The sequence below is a fragment of the Rhinatrema bivittatum genome, chromosome 4, assembly GCF_901001135.1.
Source record: "Rhinatrema bivittatum chromosome 4, aRhiBiv1.1, whole genome shotgun sequence".
Taxonomy (NCBI): domain Eukaryota; kingdom Metazoa; phylum Chordata; class Amphibia; order Gymnophiona; family Rhinatrematidae; genus Rhinatrema; species Rhinatrema bivittatum.
The window spans coordinates 37,123,825-37,136,518 of record NC_042618.1 but is presented as its reverse complement, the minus strand read 5'-3'; the positions used below and the strand labels follow the sequence as shown (position 1 = coordinate 37,136,518).

The 12,694-nt window shown below is 38.3% G+C and overlaps 1 protein-coding gene across 6 annotated transcripts in view; it reads right to left on the bottom strand.

Moving 5' to 3' along the window:
• The window catches only part of PPP2R5C (protein phosphatase 2 regulatory subunit B'gamma), a 424,506-nt gene that overhangs the window by 309,327 nt on the left and 102,485 nt on the right, over positions 1 to 12,694 (bottom strand). The window contains exon 1 of one of the 6 annotated variants that reach the window (XM_029597954.1): positions 9,980 to 10,154. The exons of 4 other annotated variants lie outside the window; for them this stretch is intronic. In XM_029597954.1, coding sequence (XP_029453814.1) covers positions 9,980 to 10,073 — 94 coding nt within the window. In that variant the 5' untranslated portion in view covers positions 10,074 to 10,154. Of the gene's footprint in view, positions 1 to 9,979; positions 10,155 to 12,694 lie in introns of those variants that run through there. One more of the 6 variants, XM_029597956.1, reaches the window with a different exon arrangement.

Sequence of the window (12,694 nt, the reverse complement as noted above, 5' to 3'; positions counted from 1 at the left end):
AAATAAACTTCACAGGCATTTCACGTGCTAAAAATGGGAAATCATGCATATTTTCAATAGCACAAACGATTTCCTGTTTTAGCGTGATGTGCTATTTGCCAAGTTTCTCCTTCAAACAGTAAAATTTTGCATGTTTTATACATGCAAATATAATTCAAATAGTTAATGAACTACTACAATGCAAAATTATCAAAGCAGCTCATTAAATTTTGAACTACATGCAAAGTTTACTTTACAAACATTTTTGACAAAAAAAAAAAAACAACACACACAACCACTATACCTCTATAAAAAGGTAGCTAAATTTTGCACTCTATTTTTCTACTGGGCTTATTTGTGTAGGTAAAAAAATAGCAGTTATTAAAAAAAAAAAAAAAAAAAAAAAAAAAAGAGAGAGAAGAGCAGAGTCCATGAGCCTCTCACATTGAACAATTCATCATTGTTGTTGAAAGGAAGTTGTAACCTTTAGTTTACAATATTTCAAAACTACAAGTCTTAAGTTACAGTTTGTTAATTCAGTTTTAAATTTTACTTCTGTTTTGGTGAATCCTTAAACTGACATTCTGCAAGTCCCCATAACTCCTGGAGCAATGAAAACATTTTAGAAACTACACCATATGTAACTGGTTCACGCAGGGCTTTTATATCATTTACATTACCCCATACTCCACACAAAATAATAAGATATCTCCCATGAATGTGAATGTTTTCTAACTTTCTAACAGCTGATATGCAGAAGATTTACAAATGCTGCTTAATGAATTTCAGGCAATGATCTAACATTTTTAACTGATGCAGAGAGTATTACTGTGTCACATTTATATTAAAATTACTAAACAGAATATTCAGTTTTCTTCTAATGAACTGATTTTTTTTTAATCAGTATACTTCTTTGAAACTGGCAGATAACTAACCCAAAAATGTTTATGTAAGCCACTTAAAGATATATTTTTTCCATTAAATCTGAATAGTCCTGAAATGAAAACATCCGCTTTGAAATGTGAAGAGAGATCGCTGAGAACAGAACAGTGAGCATGAGACCCGCCCCTTTTTGACGTCATTCCGCCTGGCGTCGAGCCGGTAAACGGCGCCATTCCACCTGGCACGGAGGCAGAGGGGGCAGCCCACCAGCACCAGGCACTTTTTGAAATGTTTCACTGAAGAGAAAAAACCAAAAGAAATGAAAACATCCGCTTTGAAATGTGAAGAGAGATTGCTGAGAACAGAACAGTGAGCATGAGACCCGCCCCTTTTTGACATCATCCCGCCCAGCGTCGAGCCGGTAAACGGCGCCATTCCACCTGGCGTCGCGCGACAAAGGGGCACTCCCTTTGTGCACCCCTTCATGCAACCCTTTGTGCCACCTTTTTTTGGGTTTTTTTTTTAACTTCTATGTTTCTTCTTGTTTTGTTTACCTTTCTCTTTTCTTAGTTGTTATTCCTTGCTAACAATTTTCCTTGTTATTAATGTTTCAATGTATTTGACAAAGGTAACATTTTTCCTGCATCTTCTGTTTTAATGTAAACCGGTATGATTTGTATTTTATACAAGAATGTCGGCATATAAAAATTAAAAATAAGTAAATAAATAAGAATCTGGTGCTATATAGTTAACTATAGTTTGAATACAACAGATTCTAAAAATAGAGCATTTTATATTTTGCGTATGATGTTTTATTCTTCCTTTTATTGGGTGGTGCCCATCCTAGAGAATGCAGAGAAAGCTGTAGCACTTCCCCTGGCCCAAATTAAGAAAAGATGGAAACACGGTGGGCCAAAAATTAAATACATTTCATATAATTTTTGTTTTAGGACAGAGGTGTCCAGCTCCAGCCCTCAAGAGCAGTGGTTCTCAACCCAATCCTCGGGACACACCTAACCGGTTAGGTTTTTAAAATATCCACAATGAATATGCATGAGATAGATTTGTACAGAATACAGGCGATGTATGCAAATCTATCTCATGCATATTCATTGTGGAGATTCTGAAAACCTGACTGGCTAGATTTGTCCTGAGTATTTTGTTTGAGAACCCCTAATCAAGAGCCACAAAAAGGCCTGGTTTTCAGGATCTCCACAATGACTATGTATAAAATAGATTTGCATACAATGGAGGCAGTGCATTTCTTTATTATTTATTTAAAATCTTTTCTATTCCGCCTATACAATTTTGATAGACCTAGGCGGTTTAGAAAGATAGACCTAGGCGGTTTAGAAAGATAACGTACATAAAGATTATTAAAAAATATAAAAAATAAACAGTAGGTTTATTAGCGTGGTGGGCATAATAAAAATGTAAAAAAGAGGCAACATTTAACAATTAAACTAAAACGAAATTAAAACAGGCTAAATACAACCACTAAGGGACAGCCGAAGAACAAACTTGAAATGCTAACTGCGGGAACGTTGCACCCAGAGCCTATAGTAAAAATCATCCAGCATACACCCTCACTACTTCTGTGGCCAAGGCATATTAAAATAAGAGACCTTTGAAAAAATAATAATTCGGCAAATCAACTGTATTTGAGGCCAATGTCTTATTAGAAAACAGGAAAACTTTGAAAAGTGCGCTGTGTTCAGAGGGTGTATGCTGGATGATTTTTACTATAGACTCTGGGTGCAATGCTCCCGCAGTTAGCATTTCAAGTTTGTTCTTCGGCTGTCCCCTTAGTGGTTGTTATTTAGCCCGTTTTAATTTCGTTTTAGTTTAATTGTTAAATGTTGCCTCTTTTACATTTTTATTATGCTCACCACGCTAATAAACCTACTGTTTATTTTTTATCATATTTTATTCAACTGGTGTTTTATTATTTATTTTTTATATTTTTTAATCTTTTATATCCCCTGATAAAAGTCATATCAGTTTTCAACCAGGTCCATAACGCTATTTTTGGCGGGAATTAACGGATTTAAATGGCAGATAGCACACGCATGCTTATAGTATATATTTGGCTAACTTGCACTGGACACAGGACTTTTTGCTAACAGAATCATAAAGGTATTGTTGTTCCTGGTACATACTATTTGTCAAATTAGATATTGAGACTCCCCGCGCCTCACTCCGAATACAGTGTTTTTTTATATAGGTTGCCCTGTATGCTTTTAAATATATAGTTGACTTGCCGATTTATTTTGTTTTTCAGCGCTCTATTGTTTGCTTTTAATAGGCGGTGGTAAATATGCAATGGCCTCAGACACAGTGTGGCTGGGTGCTGAATGTTTTTTAAACCATAGGCTCTGGTCATTATGTTACCGGAGTGAGTTTAACGAGGTAGTTTTCGGTTGGCCCCGCAATGGTTCCATACAGCTTGCGACTGCGAGCCTATGGTTTTTATTTGTTTTTAGCTTTTACATTTTTATCCAATTCACATAATAGTTGTTTTTTAGTTTCACAGCAAGGAATCTGTGGGGACAGTTAATACACTACTCTGGGTTTGTTCAAAAACCTGCTTGAACAGGTAAATACAGATGTTTTCCAGAATTAGACCAATGAATAATTGTCTCTTTTCTTTATATATGTTTTTCTTTGTTTTTTAAGAGCTTTTTAACACAGTATATGGATTTTAAGGACATTGTATCTGCATGAGTGCTACAAACACCGCTTTCAAAATTAACAGGTAGTTAAATTTATACTTTTATATTACTTTTTATTTTTATTGTTATTCATTTTTACAATTTTTTATTAGGTACCAAATATAGATATTGCTGATACTTTTATTATTTTTTTAATCTTTCATTTTTATCATGTTTTAAAATATGAGAGAATGTTGAGCAATGGGAGGTCTCGTTTTAATACTGATATATCAAACCTTGCTTTCTTTTTTTTTTTTTTTTTAATTTTATTTATTCAGCTTTTTAAATAACATACAAAATAAACTTTTGCTTTGAAATACAGAGAATTAAAAGATATATCAAACCTTGCTTTCTTTAAGAGCTTATTAATATACAGCAAGCTGTTTTTTTTTTAAACATAAGATTTTTAGAAGACCATTCAACAACAAGTAAAGTTAAAATCAATTATGCATCACCTGTCTCATCACACTAGTTAAACAGATTGGCTAAGAAATATACCACCCCTGTTTTGACTCAGTGCTGTTCTTTTTAATATATGATCACTAGGTGACCAGTTTAGATTCAGTTTCTTAGTCTTTGGCGATATTTGAATCAATTTTGTACTATTGAACCCATCATATCTGTGCATTTGTGTTGTCAGTTTTATTCAACATCTTTATATAATTTCTTATTTTTATTTTTTGTGCAGCATGGTTGTATATGTATGGGGGTTTTTTTTTGTTTCACTTGTTTTTATGTAGCCCCTGAAGCAGCTCTGAATAGAGCGCAACTCAGCCTGAGTCTGGCTTTTTAACAATAAACTCCTTGGTGTTTACCAATCTTTTTCGTCTGGTCGCTACTTGCAATATTGGATCGGTTTCCGGTTTGTTTCTTTGGACCTTCCCTTTGTGAACTTAGGCAATTCACTTCACTCTCGGCTAGTTCAGTACTAACTCAGAATGTAAGCCCTCTGTGGCAGATAAATATCTGCTGTACCTGAAAGTAATTCACCTTGAGCTCTGGTTTGGAAAGTTGTGTAATTAGATCTATTAAAAAAAAAAAAAAAATACTATGTAAAAGTGCTATGATCCAAGTCAGTTGACTAACACAAGCACCGCAAGCTAGCAAACTCAAAAACAGTCTAGTTCAGTATTTCTCAAATGTGATCATCCCAGATGATGAAATGAGCTAACATTAAGCCAGTCTTTTAGGAAATCTATCAATGTGGCCACCAGCACGAGGCAGCGACCAAAAATCTGTTGTGAAAACTCCTGGATGACATGTTCAACAGGAAAGGGACTAGTTTGCATGACACTATTAGAATATTATGTTTGACCTTGTGAAAAAAATTGATTACAATTATCCTCTCTTTTTACTTGTCTTGTACCCATGCAAATTTATTATATTCCTATTGGTGCCTGGATATAGAGTTTAAAAAAAAAAAAATCTACTAGAAAATGTTCCCGCAGGTATTTATTGCTAAAATAATGCACTATACACCCTTTAAAAAGGGAAAAGGAGTGCCTGATGCTAGCCAGAAACAACTTCAGACTATCACTGTATGTCTTCAAAAATCAAATAAGGGTAAATCTGATTATTCTGGGTATTCTCTTGCTATTCAACCCCATCAGCAGTGAAATACTCCTTTTAATTTTTTTTTCCACTTCAGTAAGTGGATTTTGAAGTCCTACTTATGAAGGTTGCAAGAGTATGTTAAAAATGATTCTATACCAAATCACAAAAAGTTTTGTCTAATCACACTAACTGAAAAGTATGCTGTACTGGATACAATGAATAAAATATCCATGGCAAAAAAAATATTTGCATACGATGTTTAGTACTTTTTCTGTACTAGTTAACATTTCAATCAGGTTACTATTAAAAAAAATATAACAGAGAAATAGGAAGCCAAAAGGCTAGTGACTAGGAAAATTCTTTGAATATGCAAAATATTCATAAAATATTTCTGTCCATTAATAATAACTTGTTTTCTAGGTTATTCACTATGGCAAGTGGTATTCACTCCAAGCCTTCAAGGGCCACCAACTGGTCAGGTTGTCAGAATAACCCTATTGAATATGCATGAGATAAGAACATAAGAAAATGCCATACTGGGTCAGACCAAGGGTCCATCAAGCCCAGCATCCTGTTTCAAACAGTGGCCAATCCAGGCCATAAGAACCTGGCAAGTACCCAAAAACTAAGTCTATTCCATGTAACCATTGCTAATGGCAGTGGCTATTCTCTAAGTGAACTTAATAGCAGGTAATGGACTTCTCCTCCAAGAACTTATCCAAACCTTTTTTAAACACAGCTATACTAACTGCACTAACCACATTCTCTGGCAACAAATTCCAGAGTTTAATTGTGCCTTGAGTAAAAAAGAACTTTCTCCGATTAGTTTTAAATGTGCCCCATGCTAACTTCATGGAGTGCCCCCTAGTCTTTCTACTATCCGAAAGAGTAAATAACCGATTCACATCTACCCGTTCTAGACCTCTCATGATTTTAAACACCTCTATCATATCCCCCCTCAGTCGTCTCTTCTCCAAGCTGAAAAGTCCTAACCTCTTTAGTCTTTCCTCATAGGGGCATGTGCCTGCCTCCATCTGATGCACATTCATTAGGGATATCCTGAAACCTTGACCTATTGCCAGCCTTCAAGGGCTGAAAGTTAATACCACTGCACTATGGGCCAGAAGCACAGTAAAACCATGCATTGAAGTTCAGCAAACAGTTTAACCTGTGTGTTAAAAAGATAAAAATTAAAATTAACTCCCAAAGCAGTAAGCAAGCGGTGTGCTCATACATCAGGATTTAAAAAGCACACAAACCCGAATTCAAATGTGCACCAGGGCAGGGAGCTTAAGTACACATAAGCACAAATCATCAAGTTTTGTATACATAAAACTCTTATGTGCACAAAATGTGATTTGTGTTTGTTTAGTGTGCATAAATTAGGCATGAGAGGGCAGAATTGAGCCCAGGTGAGTTAACATGTGGGTACAAGCTCTATTTCGGTCTTCTCTGCAAATGTCTAGGCCAAGGCTGTGGCTGCTCCTGGTGCAGGCCAGGCAGTAGAGGAAGGAGGGCAAAACAGGTGTTTAGGATGCAGCAGTGGGCAGAAGATGAAAGGAGGAGCAGGCAGGGGGCTGCCACGTGGCCTTTTCCTGCAACAGTAGCTGCAGACACTGAGCAATGATAAAGATGGAAAAAGGAGGAGAGTAGCACTGCAGAAGTGTTAATCACCCATTGTGAGCACAAATCTGAACTGCAGCACCACAAAAACTTCTGATCAACCCCAAAGTAACACACTAGCATCAGAAATGCTACTTCACGGCTGACCAGGAGTAAAATTTCCCACAGAGCATGAGCTAAAGCCTACACACCTCTCTGTACAGAGAGGTAATAGCTAATACCTTCATTACCATCTGATTTATTTGGCGGGCACTAACCTATATGCATATTGTTGTGTGTAAATCTCCTGCATCGGGAGTAAAGTTTGCGCACAAAAAATGCACACCCAACTGTATGTAAAAAAGTGCATTCTGTCAAGCGTATCTTAAGGAGCTGATGTAATAAGGCGCACAAATGCATACTTCCTCATTTTTCCATGGTAAGTTAGAAACTTTGTTAAATTCAAGGGGTTTACTCTTAAAAAAATGTGCACTAATACAGAAGTAAAAAGCAGTGCTGTTAGCTGTTAGCGCTGGTGAATGCAAATTCCATGTACAAATACCGGTTATTCCCCAGCAAGGCAGAGAGGTGTGGGTAAAGGGCAGACAGTGTAAGACATTTTCTTAATGGTGGCAACAACTTCTGGGTCAGAGCAGGAGTAAAAAAAAACCCAAAACAAAAACAAAAACAAAAAAAACCCCAACCTCCCATTTCTGATGGCTGTTTTGATCTATTTCTGTGTCCATGTGACAGTCTAGCTCTGTGGTTCTCAACCTGGTCCTCATGACCCAGCCAGCCAGGTTTTCAGGATATACACAAAGAATATGTATGAGAAAGATTTGCATACAATGGAAACAGTGCATGCACATCTCTTTCATGCATATTTATTGTGGATATCTTAAAAATCTGGCTGGCTGGTGTGTCTCGAGACTGGTTTGAGAACTACTGCTCTAACTGCTTCTACCACATTGGACACAGCAACAGAATAACTTTGGCCATCAGAAATGTGAATTACTCCACCTCAGACCCAGGAGTTTAATTTCTAGCATAAGCTCTTGGGGAGGGCACCTACAGTTGAACAGTATGCGGGCACTGTGCATCTGGACTTAGGCCTACTGTTCAGCTGTAAAGTGTCCACCTCAGTATCTTACAGTTTTTGTTCGGCTAGCTGTAGCTGCCTTCTGCAGAGTTTTTACACTTTCATTTTACTTGCTGTGCATCCAATCTTTTGGGCACATACTGGTATCCAAGACCATTTTGTCATAAAATGGCAAGTAAAATCAAAGTGTAAGCTCAGGCACCTGCAGCTAGCTGAACAAAGCATAACCTCTCTGGGGCAAGCACCAATGACTGATCAGTATGCACTTTGGCGCTGTGCATGTTCTGTTCAATTGTTGAGGAAAAGCTGTGATTGGTGCTTATCCAAGAAAGTTTATGCTGGAAATTTAACTCTTGCATCTGAGGAGTAAAAGTCACATTTCTGGTAGGCAACGTTATCTTTACTGTGTCCAGTGGCATACAGACCCAGGAAAGAGTTAAATTTCCAGTGTAAGTACTCTGGAGTTGGAACCTACAGCCGAACAGTATGCCAACCTCAGGATGCACAATGCCAAAGTGCATACTATTCAGCTGAAAGTGCCTGCCCCACAGCACAACATTCACACTTTATTCAGCTCTAGGAGCCCACCTCAGACAGCTTATGCTGGAAATGTACCTCCTTCCTTGGTCTAAGAAGGCATAAACTCACATCTTTTCTACTGCTGTACCCAGTGTGGTAGAAACAGACAGATACTGCCCCATGAGCACAGTAATAGAATTAACTCACATTTCTGTCGGCCAATGTTACTTTTACTCCATCTCAGACCCAGAAGCTTAATTTCCAGCATTGTATCATATGAAGTTCTGTTCAGTTGTTGATGCCCACCACAGAGAGCTTACCCTTTGATTTAACTAGGCATACTTTGTCCAAATGGCCATGCATGCAAGACTGTGCTTAAGTTAGGACGCACAGAACCCAACTTGCATGCAAGGCCATTTGGGTAACACTTTCCAACTTCCACTATCTATACCTCTGTACCTTTTTTTTTTTTTTTTTTTTTTTTTAACTCCTATTCAATTTGCATTTCATTAGTTTATGCATGTTTCTATCATGTGCATTACGTAAAACTCGGATTAAAATGTTTTATCGCAGATTTTATTACATTAGTCTCTTATAATAGTGATTCTCAAACTGATGGGTGGGCGCCTACACTCACACCACACCACCAGGAATGAATGATTGGGGGCTTTGGTTTGATATAACTAATCAATTTTTTTTTTTTTTTTTTTAATACAAGAGAGGGAGAACTGAAGGTATTACAATGAAGAAAAAAAAAGGAGGTGGGACATGACATCAAAAGTTTGGAAAACACTGCACTACAGCATTTCATTACAACATATTTTTAGCCTACTGTAATTAATATATGGGATCAAGTAAGATTTCAGCAAATGGTCAATAAAACAAAAAAATTCATAACACAACTACACTGCATGTCACAACAATGCAACCAAAATGGTAATGAAAAGTGCTGCAAAATATTAAATGTCCTTTGTTTATTATATGATTTTACCTTACAACATATGATCACATTTCATAGCAAGCACTGTGAGTGCAAAAACATAACTATTTATTCTTGAAACCACAATAAGCAGTGCAGGTTTAAAATACACAGCAAATGCATATTTCCCACAAAAAATGTGGATGACTAACAAAACAAAAGCACTTTTATAATATACACCAGATATTGCTGATTTAGCTTCTTAGTCACTTTAATCTACACTCATGTTTCGAGAAGCCTTCAATTCACTACACAAAGACATCTTTGCTGCATAACAAACAAACACTTTCATGTTTATGCTACTACCCTCGGTGCACCGATAATGTAACTGCGAGTTTCCCTCAACCAATACCTTTCTGGAGTAGTGACTTCATATCCTTTGACATCAGCACACGGCTTTGCGGGGGGGGGGGATGGGTGAAGCACAGCCGAAAGCAGTAAAACCTGCTTTTTACGATGCATAGTTACTTAAAATCTGTAAGGAACCATTAAAATAAAAAAAATCTAACTCTTCTCCATCTTATTTTGCTAAACGTGCATCAAAATGCAATTGATTTTGCAACAAAAGACTTCCTGCTTTCCTTATCTACCGATCACAATAGCTATTTATTAACCAGGCACACAGGGCTGCAATTCTGTGAAACACAAACTTACCTCTAATGTGTAAAAGGGCCACGGGCTGGAAAGGCCCATTGGAATTTGCTGCATCCACCACCATCCTGCTGCCGGCTTTATTACATGTCAACATTTAGAATCCAGCAGGAGAGGCAGTGTACTTCTTAAGGCAAGAAACCATCCTCCATTTTAGATTAAAAAAAAAAAAAAAGGAGCGAGAAACTGAGGCACTCTGCAGCTAGAAGAAACTGGCTGGCTGGTGATGTCAGTAAACAGGAGACGTCTGATTGGCTGAAGGCAGCAACTTAAAATGACACTAAAAACTGCAAATAGATAGCGCACTCCGATTGGCTGGGGCCACACATTAGGCTTGTACATTTATCGGCTTTAGGTTCAGGCTCCATTCATCTGTAACTTTCCAAGCAAAGGCTCTTTTTCTTAGCTAGCAGGGGTCAGATGACTTACAGCTTGCATAGTTCAAACAAACTGCTCGCTTGGCAAATTACCCTGAACAAATTGCTGCAAATTTTCAATACAACAAAACGCTGGTGTGGCAGACAGCAGAGAAACAGTTTTAAATACACTGTAAATATAAGGCGACATGCAGCATTCGAAGTAGCATTAGCATTTATAAAAATGTATAAAAAAGATTACATTTGTTCAGGTTTTAGTCATATGCCATTGCATTGGCAGCTAGTAAAATACTGTGTTAAATTTAATTTATCCTCATGAGAATAACCTCCACCTCTATTTTTGCTGAAACAAACTTCAAAAGCTTCCACAATTTTTCACAAAAAATAAAAATCCCTCTTATGCAATTCTCAAAACTATGTATTTTATACATATAATATAAAGCAGTCAAACTTAAGTACCTTGAACTCACTATGTTGAAACACGCAGCAATTCAAACATAATCAAACTACACTATTTTTAAACCATTGAGCTTTGGCTTTACAAAATGCAAATCTGAGTTCCGTTGTTCTATTTCAATACTAGCACTTTCTCTATTGGTCACCATTTAGCACACATATGGTCATGTGTAGTTAATCACAAAAATACATACTGGTGATAACCTATTAGTGAATGGTAGAATCACAACTGTTAGCTTTTTCTAGACATCTTCCCACAGATTTCTGGAATATCTGGGATGGTTCTCTCTTTTTTAATTTTTACATATCTTTTTTAGGTTACAAATGTTCCTCTGATGTGCATCAAACAATACCCTCCCTCTTTTATCACTCTCCTCCACCCCTCCAAAAAAATCTCCTTCTAGCCGAGATTTTGCTGTACTGCTATAAAATAAGAATTGGCAACACAAATCACCAAAATGCTCTACAATACTCCAAAAAATGAAACACAGATTAGTGTGCCATAGCAAACAATTATAAATACAAATTTCACCGTTACAAACTGTTGGAAAAACAAGCAAAACCTGTCGATAAAGATTCTACCAGTTACCCGTAAAATTAATACTATAATGGAGAAATTACTTACCTGAATTTCGTTTTCCTTAGTGTAGACAGATGGACTCAGGACCAATGGGGTATAGTGTACTCCTGATAGCAGTTGGAGACTGATCAGATTTCAATCTGATGTCAGCCCTAGTGCACATACCCCTGCAGGAAGTGCAGCTCTTCAGTATTCTCCTGGAAAAGCATTGTGGATATATGTATGACTGAATAATTTGAATAACTTGATTAATGTGAACTGGTTGAATTGGCTATAGCTGGAGACGGCCAGTGCCTTCAACTGAGAAACGTCGACACCCGGTAGGATGGGTATCCTAGATGAAGGAAAGCATGGCTTACCCTTGAATCACTCGCTCCGGGGGATGTCCCCCGAGAATTCCATGAGTAACGGCAGCCAAGGGTGGGATGCTGAGTCCATCTGTCTACACTAAGGAAAACGAAATTATCAGGTAAGTAATTTCTCCATTTCCTAGCGTGTAGCAGATGGACTCAGGACCAATGGGATGTATAAAAGGTACTCCCGAACCGGGTGGGATGCTGCCCGTGACCCACTTAGTACTGCCCTTGCAAATGCTGTGTCCTCCCGAGCCTGAACATCAAGGCGGTAAAACCTGGAGAAGGTGTGGATGGAGGACCATGTCACCGCCCTACAGATCTCAGCATGTGACAGCACCTGGGTTTCCGCCCAGGACACTGCCTGGGCTCTAGTAGAATGGGCCTTGACTTGTAAAGGCGGTGGGCTTGCCTGCTTCCACGTAGGCCGCCTTGATTACCTCTTTGATCCAGCGGGCTATGGTTGCTCGCGAGGCCGCTTCACCCTGCTTCTTCCCGCTGTGAAGGACGAATAGATGATCCGTCTTTTGAATGGATTCAGACCTTTCCAGGTATTTGGCTAGGAGTCTGTCGACGTTGAGATGGCGTAGACTTTGAGCCTCTCCTGAATTCTTATGCTCATCTGGCGATGGTAGGAGATGGTTTGGTTGAGATGGAAGTGAGACACCACTTTGGGGAGGAACGACGGAACTATGCGTAACTGGATGGTTCCTGGGGTGAGTGAGGAACGGCTCTCGGCAGGACAGTGCTTGTAGCTCGGATATACGACGGGCTGAACAGACTGCCAGCAGGAAGGCTGTCTTCAATGTTAATAGTCTGCGAGACAGGCTGCGGAGAGGTCTGAAGGAGGTTCCTGCTAGGAAATCTAGGACCAGGTTAAGGTTCCAAAGAGGCACCGGCCACTTTAGGGGTGGTCAGATGTGCTTAACTCCTTTCAGGAAGCGGGAGACAT